The following is a 20028-nucleotide window of genomic DNA, read 5'->3' as shown; positions in this document are numbered from 1 at the left end:
GAACAAATGTGGACCCATAAGGTCCATCAAGAGAGATTTTCCTCCATCTTGAATATTTTTGAAAACCTTTGAAAAAGTCAGAATAAAACAAAATTCAGTATGTATGCCCTTGGTACATCTCTTAACTTAGTTTGATAAAAGCTAACGTATTGGTTAAGAGATAGCTGAATTATTGATAAATCAGGAAATCAGATTTGATGTGTTTAAATACTTTGTAAATCCACTCCACAATGGCCTATCCACTTTTTAGGGTCAAAGACATTACCTGTTACATTTGGCCAGTGGTTTAAAGTACTTAAGTAAAAATACTTTAAAGTACTACTTAAGTAGTTTTTTTGGGGTATCTGTGCTTTATTTTACTATTTATATATTTGACAGCTTTTACTTTTACTTCACTACATTCCCACTGAACATAATGTACTTTTTACATTTTCCCTGAAACCCAAAAGTACTTGTTACATTTTGAATGCTTAGCAGGACAGGGAAATGGTCCAATTCACAAACTTATCAAGAGAACATCCCTGGGCATCCATATTGCCTCTGATTCTTCATTTGTAAATTATGTCTGCGTGTTGTAGTGTGTCTCTGGCTATCTGTAAATAAAATAAAAACTAGACAATTGTGCTGTCTGGTTTTCTTAATATAAGCAATTTGAAATGGTTTATATTCTTACTTTTGATATTTAAGTATATTTTGCAATTACATTTACTTTTGATACAAAAACCCAAATACTTTTATATTTACTCAAGTAGTATTTTACTTGGTGACTTTCACTTTTAATTGAGTCATTTTCTATTAATGTATGTTAATTTTACTCAAGTATGACATTTGGGTACTTTTTCTAGCACTGCATTTGGCATTGATATTTAAAAAATATATAGCTACGAGCAGCAATGAACAGAGTTTACAGTATGACAAGGTCACAATATTCGTTGTATAAGCAATCCCTAGGTGTAGCTTAAGAGTGTTAGGCCAGTAACCAAAAGATTGCTGGTTTGAATCTGTGAGCCGACTAAGTGAAAAATATGTCAATGTGCCCTTTAGCAAGGCACTTAAGCCCAATTGCTCCTATAAGTCACTCTGGATAACAGTGTCTGCCAAATGACAAAAAATGTAGCAGGACTTCCAGTTTCCAATTTTCCAGAATAAAATATTCCCTTTTCACTACGTTCAGACCACATAATATTGCAACAATATGTGATTAAAAAGATTTACTAATCACAATATTTCACATTGTCCGTATAATTTAAATCTAACATTAATTTGCATGAGACAAAGTTCCCTTGATCAAAAGTTATTGCTCTAGTATCCTATGGTGCCACTGGTGCCAATGACATATATATATGGTGCCAATGACATATATATGGTGCCACCAACTGGTCTGGTGCAGTCATCTAGGTTGCAGTGAATTTATATTCACACAGTTTCTAAGGACATATACATAAAGTTTACATACCCAATGTCATGACCCATGTCCATCGGTTTAGTTCTTATAGCCCTGGTGCTATATATAGCTGCATATAAACTAGTAGCTAGCTGTTGTTGCCGATGGTGGAATCATCTAACCCGCTGGCTCTTGAAGCCCCATGAGCTAAGTCTATAAGTCAAGTCTATAAGCAGTCTAGCTAGCATTGCAAATTAGCATTTCAATAGCTAGCTGGGCAGTTTTACAAGAAAATGACTGATATGAGTCAAACACTGGAGCTAACTAGCAAGCCTTCCTCTGATGTAATGTAATTTGGGCACTGGAATGCTAGATTTGTCTTTTAATTTTGCATTGACTGTCATTGAAGTTGGAGGTTACTAGTGGTTCAAATCCGAGGTGAGAGAAACTGTCCGTCATTATTTGTGTTTTGGTAGGGGTCGGAGTGACGTCACGCACCTGTTACACCCCTTTTCCTAATCAGGGTTAATTCTGGTTGTCAGTGGTCTAATGCGGGTCTGGGTCTAACTATACTGAACAAAAATATACAGTGCCTTCAGAAAGTATTCAGACCTATTAACTTTTTCCACATTTTGTTACGCTACAGCCTTATTCTAAAATGGATTTAATAAATACAAATCCTCATCAATCTACACACAATACCCCATAATGACAAAGTGAAAACAGGTTTTTAGAATGTTTAGCAAATTTATTCTAAATAAAAAACAGGAATACCTTATTCACATAAGTAGTCAGACCCTTTGCTATGAGACTCAAAATTGAGCTCAGGTGCATCCTGTTTCCATTCATCATCAGGCACACAACTGTCCATATAAGATCCCACAGTTGACAGTGCATGTCAGAGCAAAAACCAAACCATGAGGTCGAAAGGAATTTTCCATAGAGCTCTGAAACAGGATTGTTTCGAGGCATAGATCTGGGGAAGAGTACCAAAAAATGTCTGCAGCATTGAAGGTCCCCGAGAACACAGTGGCCTCCATCATTCTTAAATGGAAGTAGTTTGGAACCACCAAGACTCTTCCTATTGGGGGAGAAGGGCCTTGGTCAGGGAAGTGACCATGAACCCAATGGTCACTCTGACAGAGCTTCAGAGTTCCTCTGTGGAGATGGAAGAACCTTCCAGAAGGCCAACCATATCTGCAGCACTCCACCAATCAGGCCTTTCTGGTAGAGTGGCCAGATGAAAGCCACTCCCCAGTAAAAGGCACATGACAGCCCACTTGGAGTTTGCCAAAAGGCACCTAAAAGACGCAGACCATGAGAAACAAGATTCTCTGGTCTGGTGAAACCAAGATTGAATTAATTGGCCTGAATGCCAAGCGTCACGTCTGGAAAAAACCTGGCTCCATCTCTATGGTGAAGCATGGTGGTGGCAGCGTCATGCTGTGGGGATGTTTTTTAGCGGAAGGGACTAGGAGATGAGTCAGGATCGAGGGAAAGATGAACGGAGCATAGTACAGAGAGATCCCTGATGAAAACCTGCTCCAGAGCGCTCAGGACCTCAGACTGAGGTGAAAGTTCACCTTCCAACAGGACAACGACCCTAAGCACACAGCCAAGACAACAAAGGAGTGGCTTTGGGACAAGTCTCTGAACGTCCTTGAGTGACCCAGCCAGAGCCCGGACTTGAACCTGATCGAACATAGCTGTTCAGCGATGCTCCCCATCCAACCTGACAGAGCTTGAGAGGATCTGCAGAGAAGAATGGGAGAAAATCCCCAAATACAGGTGTGCCAAACTTGTGGTGTCATACCCAGGAAAACTCAAGGCTTTAATCACTGCCAAAGGTGTTTCAACAAAGTACTGAGTAAAGGGTCTAAATACTTGCGTAAATGCAGTGGTGAAAAAAGTATTAAATTGTCATACTTGAGTAAAAGTAAAGATTCCATAATAGAAAATGACTCAAGTGAAAGTCACCCAGTAAAATACTACTTGAGTAAAAGTCTAAAAGTTTGGTTTTAAAAATCAAATTTACTTAAGTATCAAAAGTAAAAGTATAAATCATTTAAAAATCCTCATATTAAACAAACCAGGTGGCACCATTTCTTATTTTTTATTGACAAATTTCCAGGGGCACACTCCAACACTCAGACATAATTTATAGACGAAGCATTTGTGTTTAGTGAGTCCACCAAATCAGATGCAGTAGGGATGACCAGGGATGTTCTCTTGATAAGTGTGTGAATTGTACCATTTTCCTGTCAAAATGTAACCAGTACTTTTGGGTGTCACGGAAAATGTATGGAGTAAAAAGTACATTATTTTATTTCGGAATGTAGTGAAGTAAAAGTAAAAGTTGCCAAAAATATAAATAGTAATGTAAAGTACAGATACCCCAAAAAACTACTTAAGTAGTATTTAAAGTATTTTTACCTAAGTACTTTACACCACTGGATAATAGTAGGCATTGTAGCGAGTTAACATTATATTGAGAAGGTTTTTGGGAAAGCCTTTCCATCTACCTAAAGACTGTTAGGCCTATCATTACCATCACTATTCTTTGAAACCTGGACATTTTACTTCATATTGTCACGTTCGTTATAAGGATCGGACCAATGCGCAGCGTGGTATGCGTACATTCTTATTTATTAAAAGAATGAACACTGAACAAAATAACAAACCGAACCACTATACAAACGAGTGCTGACAGGCAACTACACATAGACAAGATCCCACGAACACAAAAAGGAAATGGCTACCTAAATATGATCCCCAATCAGAGACAACGATAAACAGCTGCCTCTGATTGGGAACCATATCAGGCCACCATAGACAAACAAATTCACCTAGACTTACAAAAACTCTAGACATACAAAAACCCTAGACAATACTAAAACTAGCATACCCACCCTAGTCACACCCTGACCTAACCAAAATATAAAGAAAACAGAGATAGGGCGTGACACATATTATATCTTACCTTGCATGGTTCAAAGTAGCCTATAGTCAACATTCCACCATAAAAACGTGGAGGCAATTATTTTTATAAAGACTTACTTACTCAACTTTCTTTCATTGTTAGTTTTGATTTCTGTTTGCCATATATTTTTCAACTGTGAAAAAAAAAAAAAAAAAGTTCTGAACATTCCTATTCTCAGTTTCTACAGATTGTAAATTAAAGATAAACATTTTTGCTAAGAACATTTTTATATTATTGATCGATTGACTATGACTTTTTAAATCACCCAGCAGTGCTATTTGCAGAGTCAGCTCCAGGTAAATGTTGCAATTCTTCCGCCATTCCTGAACCTGCGACCAAAACAAGCTACAGTACAGATGGACAGTACAAAACAAAGGATCTAATGATTCTGTCTCTTCACAGAAAAATCGGCAGAGCTGGGATGGTTGTATCCCCCCATATATTTATGTATGCAGTGTGGCAAAACATTATTTAGTCAGCCACCAATTGAGCAAATTCTCCCACTTAAAAAGATGAGAGAGGCCTGTAATTTTCATCATAGGTACACTTCAACTATGATAGACAAAATGATTAAAAAAAATCCAGAAAATCACATTGAAGGATTTTTTATGAATTTATTTGCAAATTATGGTGGAAAATAAGTATTTGGTCACCTACAAACAAGCAAGATTTCTGGCTCTCACAGACCTGTAACTTCTTCTTTAAGAGGCTCCTCTGTCCTCCACTCGTTCCCTGTATTAATGGCACCTGTTTGAACTTGTTATCAGTATCACGGTCCACAACCTCAAACAGTCACACTCCAAACTCCACTATGGCCAAGACCAAAGAGCTGTCAAAGGACACCAGAAACAAAATTGTAGACCTGCACCAGGCTGGGAAGACTGAATCTGCAATAGGTAAGCAGCTTGGTTTGAAGAAATCAAATGTGGGAGCAATTATTAGGAAATGGAAGACATACAAGACCACTGATAATCTCCCTCGATCTGGGGCTCCACGCAAGATCTCACCCCGTGGGGTCAAAATGATCACAAGAACGGTGAGCAAAAATCTCAGAACCACACGGGGGGACCTAGTGAATGACCTGCAGAGAGCTGGGACCAAAGTAACAAAGCCTACCATCAGTAACACACTACGCCGCCAGGGACTCAAATCCTGCAGTGCCAGACGTGTCCCCCTGCTTAAGCCAGTACATGTCCAGGCCCATCTGAAGTTTGCTAGAGAGCATTTGGATGATCCAGAAGAAGATTGGGAGGATGTCAGATGAAACCAAAATATAACTTTTTGATAAAAAATCAACTTGTCGTGTTTGGAGGACAAAGAATGCTGAGTTGCATCCAAAGAACACCATACCTACTGTGAAGCATGGGGGTGGAAACATCATGCTTTGGGGCTGTTTTTCTGCAAAGGACCAGGACGACTGATCCGTGTAAAGGAAAGAATGAATGGGGCCATGTATCGTGAGATTTTTAGTGAAAACCTCCTTCGATCAGCAAGGGCATTGAAGATGAAACGTTTCAGCATGACAATGATCCCAAACACACCGCCCGAGCAACGAAGGAGTGGCTTCGTAAGAAGCATTTCAAGGTCCTGGAGTGGCCTAGCCAGTCTCCAGATCTCAACCCCATAGAAAATCTTTGGAGGGAGTTGAAAGTCTGTGTTGCCTAGCAACAGCCCCAAAACATCACTGCTCTAGAGGAGATCTGCATGGAGGAATGGGCCAAAATACCAGCAACAGTGTGTGAAAAACTTGTGAAGACTTACAGAAAACGTTTGACCTCTGTCATTGCCAACAAAGGGTATATAACAAAGTATTGAGATAAACTTTTGTTATTGACCCACTGTATAACATTCTATTGAACTCATTTACATGACCCATCAACTTAGCCATGTGTGTCTGTGTAAGTCTCATATTTTACTAAGCACATTTTTGGTCTGGAATTTGTCTTTCAGCAGAAAGATGAGTGAACACTTTGTGAGAGATTGCTGCCGTGGTGAAGGACAGCACTGTGACAGTGGTCAACCAATGATTTATATATACACTAGATGACTAATAGGGGGGGATGTGTTGAAGCCACTGTGCCTCCATCTTGGCACTCCGTCATGATGGTAAAAAAATATTTTTGGAAGCTATAGAAACGTATTTATTAATGTGTACGTTCGTTTTTGCTAAATTGTTCTATTACACGGCTAAACATTGAGCTCCTGAGTGGCGCAGCGCAAGAGACGTCACTGCAGTCCCTGGTTCGAATCATATCCGGCCGTGATTGGGAGTCCCATAAGCGGCGCACAATTGGCCCAGCGTCGTCCGGGTTTGGCTGGGGAAGGCTGTCATTGTAAATAAGAAGTTGTTCTTAACTGACTTGCCTAGTTAAATAACGGAAAAAAATAATAATCCTTAATGTATCATTTATAGAGATGACTAATGTTACTGTCCCCACTACTACAAAAATGAAACTTAAATAAATGTAATTTTGTCCTTGAAACATTTAATTGAAATGGAGGACTGCTACTTGGGAGTGGCAATATGTCCAACCAGTGGCTTCATAGCCTCTCAATGGTAAATACATAGCATCAGCAATCCAGTTTATATACAACATTGGGGTCAACATTCCACCGCTGGTTGGACTGGAGGACGGTACAGTGTAGTACAGTACTGGTGGAAAGTTAGGACTAGCAACATCAACTGACTCGGTAATTCAGGCCTCTGCCACAGATCAAGCTGGACCAGTAGTTATCATTGTCATTACATTGTATGATCTTATTTGTATCAGATGAAAACAGAGGTCAATTTATGTTATACCCTGCCTTCAGAAAGTAGTCACATCCCTTGACTTTTTCAACATTTTGTTGTGTTACAAAGTGGGATTGATTTAATTGTAATTTTCTGTCAACGATCTACACAAAATAATCTATAATGTCAAAGCGGAAAAAATAATCTATAATTTGTCAAATAAAAAAAAAAGACAAATAAAACACTAACATATCTTGATTTAGATAAGCATTCAACCTCCTGAGTCAGTGATTACAGCTGAGTGTCTTTCTGTGTAAATCTCTAAGAGCTTTCCACACCTGGATTGTGCCCATTATTCTTTTCGCAATTCTTCAAGCTCGGTCAAATTTGTTGTTGATCATTGCCAAACAAGAACTTTTAGGTTTTGCCATTAATTTTCAAGCAGATTTAAGTTATAACTGTAACTAGGCCACTTAGGAACATTCAATGTCTTCTTGGTGAGCAACTCCTGTTTAGATTTGGCTTTGTGTTTTAGGTTATTGTCTTGCTGAAAGGTGAATTCATCTCCCAGTGTCTGATGGAAAGCAGACTGAACCAGGTTTTCCTCTAAGATTTTGCCTGTGCTTACTGTAGCTCCATTCCGTTTATTTTTTATCTTGAAAAACTCCCCAGTCCTCAACAATTACATGCATACCCATGACATGACACCAGCACCACTACGTTTGAAAATGTGGAGAGTGCTACTCAGTAACGTGTTGTATTGGATTTGCCCCAAGTATAAGACTTTCTATTCAGGACAAAAAAAGTTCATTGCTTTGCCAATTTATTTTGCAGTATTACGTTAGTGCCTTTGTTGCAAACAGGATGCATGTTTTTGAATATTTTTATTTTGTAAAGGCTTCCTTCTTTTCACTCTGTCAATTAGGTTAGTATTGTTATTTACAATGTTTTTGATCCATCCTCAGTTTTTTCCTATCACAGCCATTCAACTCTGTAACTGTTTTAAATTCACCATTGACCTCGAGGTGAAATCCGTGACCGGTTTGACTCCTCTCCAGCAACTGAGTTAGGAAGGACTCAAGACATTTCATCTTATCATTTTTAATTAATTAGTAAAAAAATATATACACTACCGTTCAAAAGTTTGGGGTCACTTAGAAATGTCCTTGTTTTTTAAAGATAACCACATTTTTTGTCCATTAAAATAACATCAAAGTGATCAGTAATACAGTGCAGGAATTGTTAATGTTGTAAATGACTATTGTATTGCCTCTCCTTCCAGTTCTCTGCTGCCAATGACTGAAACTGGAGACACTTATCTCCCTCACTAGCGTTAAGCACCAGCTGTCAGAGCAGCTCACAGATCACTGCACCTGTACATAGCCCATCTATAAATAGCCCAAACAACTACCTCATCCCCTACTGTATTTATTTTATTTATTTATTTATCTTGCTCCTTTGCACCCCAGTATTTCTACTTTGCACATTCATCTACTGCAAATCTACCATTCCAGCGTTTTAATTGCGTTTTAATTATTTACTTCGCCACCATGGCCTATTTATTGCCCTACCTCCCTTATCTCACCTCATTTGCTCACATTGTTTACAGACTTGATTTTCAACTGTATTATTGACTGTATGTTTCTTTACTCCATGTGTAACTCTGTGTTGTTGTATGTGTCGAACTGCTTTGCTTTATCTTGGCCAGGTCGCAGTTGTAAATGAGAACTTGTTCTCAACTTGCCTACCTGGTTAAATAAAAGTAGCTTGAAATGGCAGATTTTTTGTGGAATATCTACACAGGCATACAGAGGCCCATTATCAGCAGCCATCCCTCCTGTTCCAATGGCACGTTGTGTTAGCTAATCCAAGTTTATCAATTTAAAAGGCTAATTGATCATTAGAAAACCCTTTTGCAATTATGTTAACACAGCTGAAAACTGTTGTACTGATTAAAGACACAATAAAACTGGCCTTCTTTAGACTATTTGAGTATCTGGAGCATCAGCATTTGTGGGTTCGATTACAGGCTCAAAATGGGCAATAACAAAGACATTTCTTCTGAAACTCATCAGTCTATTCTTGTTCTGAGAAATAAAGGCTATTCCATGCGAGAAATTGCCAATAAACTGAAGATCTCCTACAACGCTGTGTACTACTCCCTTCACAGAACAGCACAAACTGGCACTAACCAGAATAGAAAGAGGAGTGGGAGGCCCCGGTGCACAACTGAGCAAGAGGACAAGTACATTAGAGTGTCTAGTTTGAGAGTCCTCAACTGGCAGCTTCATTAAATAGTACCCGCAAAACACCAGTCTCAACGTCAACAGTGAAGGGGCGACTCCGGGATGTTGGTCTTCAAGGCATAGTTGCAAAGAAAAAGCCATCTCTCAGATTGGCCAATGAAAAGAAAAGATTAAGATGGGCAAAAGAACACAGACACTGGACAGAGGAACACCCCGGAGTCGCCTCTTCACTATTGATGTTGAGACTGGTGTTTTACGGGTACTATTTGATTAGCTAACACAACGTGCCATTGGAACACAGGAGTGATGGTTGCTGATAATGGGCCTCTGTATGCCTATGTAGATATTCCACAAACAATCTGTCGTTTCCAGCTACAATAGTCATTTACAACATTAATAATGTCTACACTGTATTTCTGATCAATTTGATGTTATTGTAATGAACAAAAAATTTGATTTTCTTTCAAAAACAAAGACATTCCTAAGTGACCCCAAACTTTTGAACGGTAGTGTATATATATAAAAAACATAATTCCACTTTGACATTATGGGGTATTGTGTGTAGGCCAGTGACAAAAAATTGAAATGTATTCTATTTTAAATTCAGACTCCAACATAACATGTGGAAGTCAGGGAGTGTGAATACTTTCTGAAGTCACTGTAGCTAGTATTCAATGTTTTAATGTCTTGTCTATTTTCAGTCTATATTCCTGTTTTACAGCTTTAATGTTCTGGAACCTGGTGTTGTTGTCAGCAAGGTATGTTCGGACTCAATCGGGACCAGGTTTCAGCTGCTGTACAATGCTGATGCTTCCTCCCAGAGATGGTCTTCTTGGACAAACACAAACTGGACACAGCTTGACAACCATATTCTTTGGAGAGGATCTTCTTTTTGTCATTTTCTGCAACACGCACAAAACCATTCCAAAAGGAACACAAAAAAAACATGATATTAGGTCAGATAATGTTTATGACAGCATAAAAGTTAAGGTAGTTGCTAAAATGTAGAATCATGAGATTTCTGCTGTACCTTCCACCCGTATGGACTTGGTGACCACCTCAAAATGAGTTGAGACCGTATTCTGAGCGTGGCACATAATCTTCTCTGACTTCACATTTCGCTCGACCGTCATCTCCATCTCACTACCGTGGACAGTGTGACCATCAATGGTCCAGCGGTAGTCACAAGCGGGAGTGCATTTGGCAGTGCACTGAAACATGGACTTGAAGCCGACTGCAACAGAGTCTGGGCCGATGACGTGGACCTCTGATGGACCAGCTGATAGGAGACAAAAATTAGAGGAAAAAAATGGTTCAAGTATCACTTCAACCAAAACCCCAACAAATATAGATTACATACTATATAAGGGAATGTATGTATATTGATAGATGAAGCTATTTGTGTGGATATGGACAATTGCATTACACTAACAACAAGAGGGAATCTACAATTGTTAGAAGCTCTAAATCTCAGAATAACCTACATGTTACAGGAATTGTCCTGGTTGCCATGGCATAGAGCCCAGACACACTGTTGATGGCCTTGCAGTTCAGGGTAGCAGAGGTGGCCAACTCTTCGGGAGTTACAGTAATCTTGTTCCCCTGCCCCCCGAGCCATCGGCCCTTTATCTTCCAGGTGTAGTTGCAGGAGGGACGGCAGTCTGCGTTACACTGGAAGCTTTGAGGGGCCCCTGGGGTCATCAGGGCAGGGCCTGTGATCGATATGTTGGTAGGTCCAGCTAAAAGGAGGAACACATAGACATTTAGATAATAGTCTAGATCCTATGACCAATGTGAAAAACAGTAGAAAAATAATTTTATCTAGCACTAATCCAGTAATCCAGACATGTTGTCAATAAATTACAACACATTTAATTATCCCTCTATTCCTAATATCATAAAGACCATCACCTTTAATTTCAAGTGAAGTGTTATAAAAACAACAAACCACCCACGCACCTAAAACCTGCAGTATCTTTGTTACTGTAGAGGACCTCCCAGAGTCATCATTCCTTGCAGTGCATGTGAGGTTTAGGGACTCCTCCCATTGGCGAGCTGTGAACAACAGCTCATTGCCTTGCCAAATCTGCCCGTCGATACTCATTCTGTAGCTACAGGAAGGAGAGCACTGGGCAGCACAGTCAAAGCTGCGTGGCACACCCACTTTAACAAAGTCAGGTCCCACAATGGTTAGTTCCAAGGGACCATCTGAAAAGTACAGTGCACAATCAGGCAATGTAGGCCTACCTGTTTAAGAATAAAGGATTTATTGGATACAGGGTGTAAATGTATTCTTGTAACAGTGATAAATTACTACAACGATAATCCAATAAAACGCCTGTAGTTAGCTGCTAGCTGATAGCACTACCCTACGATCACAGTCATTATTCAAAGTACCCAACATTCCCATCAATGCAGCGATGTGTTCCATCCTGTAATAATTTGGCTTGGCTATTATGTGATGTGGTTCACTTACTGATACTGCCACTCCCTCCATCAGTGGTCAAAGCTGATCCTGGAAGTTCATCAAAACAGCCACAGGCTATAATCAACACATTATAATGTAACACTATTTTCACCCAAACAAAAGCTGGACCTCCGTAGACATTGAAAGTAAATGTAGTTATAGAGCTTAACAGGAAGTGTCCAGACCTACTGACTGATGTTAAACCAACTTGCTATCCTCAAAAAGAAATGTTAACATAAAACAATGTTGTTATATATTTTTTAAATCATATTACCTGCTAGGAACACTAGCAGCAGAAGTAGATTAAGCAGGGTGTGTGTATCCTTCATTGTCTCGCAGAGATGGAGTGAGGTGAATTCGATACCAGGAATATGGGACTGTTACAGAGTCAAGTAGTAGAGTGAGAAGGTTAACACACCTTATCAGAGAGAACAGACTGAGAGCGAACCTGCCCTGCCCATTCAAACCTGCCCATTAAAAATGCATTATTTCTGTAGTGACCATTAAATAAGGTGAAACAGAACTGGCAACTTTTACTATGAACTAACATGTAGAGGGCAATGTACTGAGGAATAAAATAAATGGTCTCCAACTCTCCATCCCTGCTCCTGGGTTGCTGAAGTCAATTAATATACTATTTTTAATAGACAGAACCAATTGGAGGGAAATATATGAGACCATATGTGTAATACATGAGTGTATGACGAATTTAGGAGTGTCGAGAACGTGGTTTCAGTGCATGGCTTGTACCAGAATCTCTTATCAAAAGTCAAATACATTGCATTGATGTCATACCTTTAGTTCTTATAATGTAATTGCATTTAACCTCAAAAGGTTGTGTATAATACAGACTTTTAACTTTAGCTTTAGGAAAGGAGACTGAACCACTAGGATTTTCCTCTATGATTTTGACTGTGTTTAGGTCAATTCCATTTCCTTTTTATCCTGAAAAACTCCCCAGTCCTTAACGTTTACAAGGATACCTTTAACATGATGCAGCCACCAGTGGTACTCTGTAGATTATATTGGATTTGTCCCAACCATAACACTTTGTATTCAGGACAACAAGTTAATTGCTTTGCCACATGTCTTGCAATTGTACTTTAATGCCTTGTTGCAAACAGGATGTATGTTTTGGAACATTTGTATTCTGTACAGGCTTCCTTCTTTTCTTTAGGTTAGTTTTGTGGAGTAACTATAATGTTGTTGATCCATCCTTAGTGTTCTCCTATCACAGCCACTAAACTCTGTAATGTTTTAAAGTCACCATTGGCCTCATAGTGAAATCACTGAGCAGTTTCCTTCCTCTCCGGCAACTGAGTTAGGAAGGATGCCTGTATCTTTGTAGTGAATGGGTGTATTGATACACCATCCAACATGTAATTAATAACTTCACCATGCTCAAGGGTATTTTCAAACATACAAAGTATTGACTCAAGGATGTGAATACTTGTATGTAACGGCTTTCTTCTATCTCCTCTGATGAAGAGGTAGAACAAGGATCGGACCAAAATGCAGCGTGTAGATTGCTATCCATGTTTTAATAAACGAACGTAAAACACGAATCAATACAAAACACTACAAAATAAAGAACGTAACGAAAACCTAAACAGCCCTATCTGGTGAAAACACATAGACAGGAACAATCACCCACCAACACACAGTGAAACCCAGGCTACCTAAATATGGTTCCCAATCAGAGACAATGACGAACACCTGCCTCTGATTGAAAACCATATCAGGCAGAACATAGAACTGGACAAACTAGACATGTAACATAGAATTCCCACTCAGATCACACCCTGACCAACCAAAACATAGAAATATTCAAAGTAAACTATGGTCAGGGTGTGACAGTACCCCCCCCCCCCCCCCCAAGGTGCGGACTCCGGCCGCAAAACCTGAACCTATAGGGGAGGGTCTGGGTGGGCATCTGTCCGCAGTGGCGGCTCTGGCGCTGGACGTGGACCTTACTCCATAATAGTCTTAGTCCACCTCCTTAGCGTCCCTAGATAGGTTACCCTCCTTAATGACCGCTCGGGACAGAGGGGCAGCTCGGGACAGAGGTAGCTCGGGACTGATGGGTAGCTCAGCACTGAGAGGAAGCTCAGCACTGAGAGGAAGCCCAGGCAGGTAGTTGGATCTAGCAGATCCTGGCTGACTGGAAAATCTGGAAGAGTCTGGTCGACTGGCAGATCTGGAAGAGTCTGGTCGACTGGCAGATCTGGAAGAGTCTGGTCGACTGGCAGATCTGGAAGAGTCTGGTCGACTGGCAGATCTGGAAGAGTCTGGTCGACTGGCAGATCTGGAAGAGTCTGGTCGACTGGCAGATCTGGAAGAGTCTGGTCGACTGGCAGATCTGGAAGAGTCTGGTCGACTGGCAGATCTGGAAGAATCTGGTCGACTGGCTGCTCTGGCTGCTCCATGCTGACTGGCTGCTCCATGCTGACTGGCAGCTCTGGCTGCTCCATGCTGACTGGCAGTTCTGGCTGCTCCATGCTGACTGGCTGCTCCATGCTGACTGGCTGCTCTGGCTGCTCCATGCTGACTGGCGGCCCTGGCTGCTCCATGCTGACTGGCGGCCCTGGCTGCTCCATGCTGACTGGCGGCCCTGGCTGCTCCATGCTGACTGGCGGCCCTGGCGGCTCCTTGCAGACTGGCGGCCCTGGCGGCTCCTTGCAGACTGGCAGCTCTGGCGGCTCCTTGCAGACTGGCAGCTCTGGCGGCTCCTTGCAGACTGGCAGCTCTGGCGGCTCCTTGCAGACTGGCAGCTCTGGCGGCTCCTTGCAGACTGGCAGCTCTGGCGGCTCCTTGCAGACTGGCAGCTCTGGCGGCTCCTTGCAGACTGGCAGCTCTGGCGGCTCCTTGCAGACTGGCAGCTCTGGCGGCTCCTTGCAGACTGGCGGCTCCTTGCAGACTGGCAGCTCTGGCGGCTCCTTGCAGACTGGCAGCTCTGGCGGCTCCTTGCAGACTGGCAGCTCTGGCGGCTCCTTGCAGACTGGCAGCTCTGGCGGCTCCTTGCAGACTGGCAGCTCTGGCGGCTCCTTGCAGACTGGCAGCTCTGGCGGCTCCTTGCAGACTGGCAGCTCTGGCGGCTCCTTGCAGACTGGCAGCTTTGGCGGCATCTTGCAGACTGGCAGCTCTGGCAGCTCCTTGCAGACTGGCAGCTCTGGCAGCTCCTTGCAGACTGGCAGCTCCATGCAGACTGGCAGCTCCATGCAGACTGGCAGCTCCTTGCAGACTGGCAGCTCCTTGCAGACTGGCAGCTCCTTGCAGACTGGCAGCTCCTTGCAGACTGGCAGTTCCGAACAGGCGGGAGACTCCGGCAGCGCTGTAGAGGCGGAAAGCTCTGACAGCGCTAAACAGGCGGGAGACTCCGACAGCGCTGAAGAGGAGGAAGGCTCCGGCAGCGCTGGACAGGCGAGGCGCACTGTAGGCCTGATGCGTGGTGCTGGCACTGGTGGTACTGGGCCGAGAACACGCACAGGAAGCCTGGTGCGGGGAGCTGCTACCGGAGGGCTGGGGTGTGGAGGTGGTACTGGAAAGACCGGACCGTGCAGGCGCACTGGAGCTCTTGAGCACCGAGCCTGCCCAACCTTACCTGGTTGAATGCTCACGGTCGCCCTGCCAGTGCGGCGAGGTGGAATAGCCCGCACTGGGCTATGCAGGCGAACCGGAGACACCGAGCGCAAGGCTGGTGCCATGTAAGCCGGCCCAAGGAGACGCACTGGGGACCAGCTGCGTAGAGCCGGCTTCATGGCATTAGGCTCGACGCTCAATCTAGCCCGGCTGACACGCGGAGCTGGAATATACCGCACCGGGCTATGCACCCGCACTGGAGACACCGTGCGCACCACTGCATAACACGGTGCCTGTCCGGTCTCTCTAGCCCCCCGGTAAGCACAGGAAGTTGGCTCAAGTCTCCTACCTGGCGTAGCCATACTCCCTGTTAGCCCCCCCCCCCCCCCCCCCAAGAAATTTTTGGGGCTGACTCTCGGGCTTCCTTCCGCGCCGCTGTGTTTGCTTCGCCAACCTCATTCTCCGATAACCTTCCGCGCACTGCTCCATCGAATCCCAGGCGGGCTCCGGCACTCTCCCTGGGTCGACCGCCCACCTGTCTATCTCCTCCCAAGAAGTATAGTCCATACTGTACTCCTCTTTGGGCTGCTCCTTGGGGCGGCTACACTCCCCTGGTTTAGCCCAGGGTCCTCTCCCGTCGAGGATTTCCTCCCATGTCCAGAATTCCTTATTACGTATCTCCTGCTGCCGCTGTTGCTTCTCCTGCTGCTCCTGCCTGTTGACACGCTGCTTGGTCCGTTGGTGGTGGGTGATTCTGTAACGGTTTTCTTCTATCTCCTCCTCTGATGAAGAGGTAGAACAAGGATCGGACCAAAATGCAGCGTGTAGATTGCTATCCATGTTTTAATAAACGAACGTAAAACACGAATCAATACAAAACACTACAAAATAAAGAACGTAACGAAAACCTAAACAGCCCTATCTGGTGAAAACACATAGACAGGAACAATCACCCACCAACACACAGTGAAACCCAGGCTACCTAAATATGGTTCCCAATCAGAGACAATGACGAACACCTGCCTCTGATTGAGAACCATATCAGGCTGAACATAGAACTGGACAAACTAGACATGTAACATAGAATGCCCACTCAGATCACACCCTGACCAACCAAAACATAGAAATATACAAAGTAAACTATGGTCAGGGTGTGACATTGTATGAATGAGATATTTCTGTTTTTCATTTTTTATGAAATTATTATTATTTTTTAAACATAATTCCACTTTGTCATTATGGGATATTGTGTGTAGATTGGTGAGAAAAACAATCAATTTAATCAATGTTGAATTCAGGCTGTAATACAACAAAATGTGGAATAAGGAGATCGTTGGTACTGGTGGCTTTGTCGGTGAATGCCTCATCCCAGTACTGTAGTTGACCCAGGGTGTAACCTGGCAGTCAAAGGTACAAACATTATGTACATTATGTACATCACAGTCCCACAAGATCGGTCCAAATATGATTGTGTGAAAAGAATCAACAGAATTAGATGTTTTCCTAACAACCTGAAAGGTTTCAGAGCAATTGAAGCCCATCTGCCCAGATATACATTTTTACATTACCAACCAAACTGGGGGGAAATCACGTTATCAGGTCAGTTTAGGACCGTTAGGCAGGCTCAAGAGGACACGGCCACTAGGCAGACTAGAACAGCATACACTTTTCTCAATGGGTAGAAGCCCGACAGCAGTATCTCAGTAAATGCCTTAAAGGATAAGTTCAGTATTTTACACCTTCTTGTTAGATGGATCCTCCCCCTGAAGGTTGTCTATGGGCCAGGAGAAACTGTAATCCATGGTTAAGATGTTTAAGAATTTAAGAAGCCTAATCATTTAAAGTTACGTCAAACCAAATAATTCAGTTAATTTGTCTATGGCTTTTTTAACAGTCACTGCATGCCCACACCACTCCCATTGATTTTAAACCAGCAGAGGCTAAAGTTAGCTGAAGTGTGTAGTGGCTATTAGAAGAAAAACCAAACCATGTATTACAGTTTCTCCTGATCCATAGACTACTTACAGGAGCAGGAACCATCTAAAATGAAGTTGTAAAATACTGAACTTTCCCTTTAACCCCAACACTTTTTTTGGTGTATTTTCTTAAAACTGCATTGTTGGTTAAGCATTTCACTATAAGGTCTACTACACCTGTTGTATTCAGCGCATGTGACAAATACAATTTGATTTGACTAACTCTAACCCTAAACGTAACCATAGCAAGCTGTTGCATATCAACAGAGTTGCAGTTGATAGTCTGTTGATGGTTTGTTCCGCTGTAGATCATCTATAGGGGATTATCCAAATAAAGTGTGACCCAATGTTTTAGTAATTATTGTCTGAGATAACCATTTGCCGTCCATTACAGTACTGTATAGAGTTTATATCTTGACCAGAAACCAAGCATAATCAATCATTTAAACGTTAGTGCAGGGAAATGAAACACAATCATTCGATGCATGTATCTTTAATCGTGAATTTCTTTCAAGATTATCAAGAGACAACAACGGATAAAATAATCTGATTATAGGAAGAATCAGTTATAGATTCAGCATGACCTTCTGGTACAGTATTGGTATTTCCAGCGACGATCTCTGAAAGTACACAAGACAAACAGACATTTTGTTCCTGTTAGTTTTGTAGTCAATTCATCCTTTCCTGAAGCTTGTTTATTCCAACAGCAAGAATATGACACACAGATACCGTAGATACACACACACACAGAGAGAGAGAAAATACTTGGAATCCATTATATTAGCATACATTAGCATACAGTACCAATGGATAATCATACTCACTCATAATTGTTGTCATGGTAGCTTTCAGCTGCAATCAGGTAGGAATTTGGTGGGGCATTAAAAGTGAAGGCCTCATCAAACCAGTTTACGTAGTTGGTCCACTGGCAGGAATCAGTACAGAAGTTGCTGGCAGGTTCCACAGCAGGTGAACTTCCATCTGTATAAGGGTGGAAATAAGGTTTAAATTATGATATATGTTTTGCATTGACCTTGTAATTCACATTATAGTAGGGTTGTTCAACAAAAACAGTACCTCCGTCAACCCTGTGTCACTTTTAGGATTTTACACCATTTAATCCACAAATGTCTCTACATTTTACCATCATTGTAAAGCCCTAGTTATTCTGTTTGATTTGACAAAGTCATTTCTTGAAGATTTGTATTTATTTCATGTGAATAGTGATTCATTTACATCTCACCTTCTGTCCTCATGCTTGTTGTCATGATAGCTGTTCATCCCTGTGATGACCTGGTGGCTTGGGCATTGGTAGTTGAAAGGTTTGTCGAGGTCATTTACGTAGGAAGATGTGAAGCAGTTAGTTGCTGAGTCAAACGTGGCTTTGCACCCAAAGTCCCACATAGGGTCTTCATATATGTTGTGATGCTCACTAAAATTGGAAAAATACATTACAATGCACAAATTAATAGTTGAATTTATACGAAAACAAACATTTATGCAGGTTGTAGGTTTTATTGTTGCCCAACATATTTTGTCCGGAATGCAATTGCAATAACCTAAATCCAAAATACAGAGTTAAACCAGTTTAATTTCTCAAAATGGAAAATTGCAAATCTGAATCAACAGCAACTCTGTTGATCTGCAACAGCTTGCTAGGGTTTGAGAAAGGGTTAGGGTTAACTCAGCACCGCAGCAGCAAAATGCTCACTCTGATTTGGAAACCTGTGCTTGTGAGTCAGTGCAGAATTCAGGTTTTGGAGAAGATTGGTTGTATGGAACATAAGGAATCACCTCACTATGCGAGAGATGGATTGTCCTGATGGGCAATTAAAATCTAAAGGCTGGTCATAGCTGTTCTGCCAGCAGGGGTCTGCAACACACAAACAAGGGCACAATAAAAACGTAATTCGTTACCGTAGTAATCGGCACCTCCTTCTCCTTTTTTAAAAGATTTCTGACCACACACATTGCTATTTGATTGAAATATTAAGTCCACATTTTGAGTTACTCTGCTACACATATTCTCAGGCTTTAATCCACAAACTCACATGTAACATAAAGCATACCTTTTCCGTTAACCAACACACCAGCAAGAAGCAGAATAAAGACGTTGGCTCTCTTCATGGCTTTTGAGGGGCCCAAATTAAAATCAGCAAGGTTGGTGCTCCATTTATAGACAGAGGTGATCTTTGTCCTTGCTGGACCTTAGGCCACGTACATGGTAATCCCAGTGTTTGAGCAGGTGTATTGCAGTCTAAAAAATATTGCAGTCAATTCATGTTATACTGAACAAACATGCAACATGCAACAATTTCAACAACTGAGTTACAGTTAAGGAAATCAGTCAATTGAAATCCATTAGGCCCTAATCTATGGATTTCACATGATTGGGCGGGGGACTCAGCCATGGGTAGGCTTGGGAGGGTGTAGGCCCATCCACTTGGGAGCCAGGCCAAGCCAATCAGAATGAGTTTTTCACCACAAAAGGGCTTTATTACAGACAGAAATACTCAGTTTCATCAGCTGTCCAGGTGACTGGTGTCAGACTATCTGGCAGGTGAAGGATCCGGATGTGGAGGTCCTGGGCTGGCGTGCTTACATGTGGTCTGCGATTGTGAGGCCGGTTGGACATACTGCTAAATTCTCTAAAACGAAGTTGGAG

The 20028-nt window shown here is 42.1% G+C and overlaps 2 protein-coding genes across 2 annotated transcripts; both read right to left on the bottom strand.

The window, feature by feature from the left end:
- Positions 1-4008: 4008 nt before the first annotated feature.
- On the bottom strand, positions 4009-12289 carry LOC110490394 (cell adhesion molecule CEACAM5). Its single transcript, XM_021563766.3, has 6 exons — positions 12083-12289; positions 11818-11856; positions 11301-11549; positions 10826-11080; positions 10372-10620; positions 4009-10243 (listed from the first exon to the last, which is right to left on the bottom strand). Exons 1-6 carry the CDS (start codon positions 12135-12137, stop codon positions 10092-10094), a joined length of 999 nt encoding a protein of 332 aa, XP_021419441.3. The 5' UTR covers positions 12138-12289; the 3' UTR covers positions 4009-10091.
- A 5551-nt stretch (positions 12290-17840) lies between these two features.
- LOC110490393 (dermatopontin) lies at positions 17841-19575 on the bottom strand. Its single transcript, XM_021563764.3, is given in 6 exon segments — positions 17841-17983; positions 18188-18321; positions 18323-18344; positions 18607-18795; positions 19158-19236; positions 19433-19575. Coding segments are annotated over 6 exon segments (528 nt in total). The 5' UTR covers positions 19491-19575; the 3' UTR covers positions 17841-17937.
- Between the last annotated feature and the right edge of the window lie 453 nt (positions 19576-20028).

Source organism: Oncorhynchus mykiss, chromosome 15, assembly GCF_057628025.1.
Source record: "Oncorhynchus mykiss isolate SJ-2025 chromosome 15, ASM5762802v1, whole genome shotgun sequence".
NCBI classification, from domain to species: domain Eukaryota; kingdom Metazoa; phylum Chordata; class Actinopteri; order Salmoniformes; family Salmonidae; genus Oncorhynchus; species Oncorhynchus mykiss.
The sequence above is the reverse complement of the archived record's forward strand: the minus strand, read 5'-3'. Positions and strand labels throughout refer to the sequence as shown.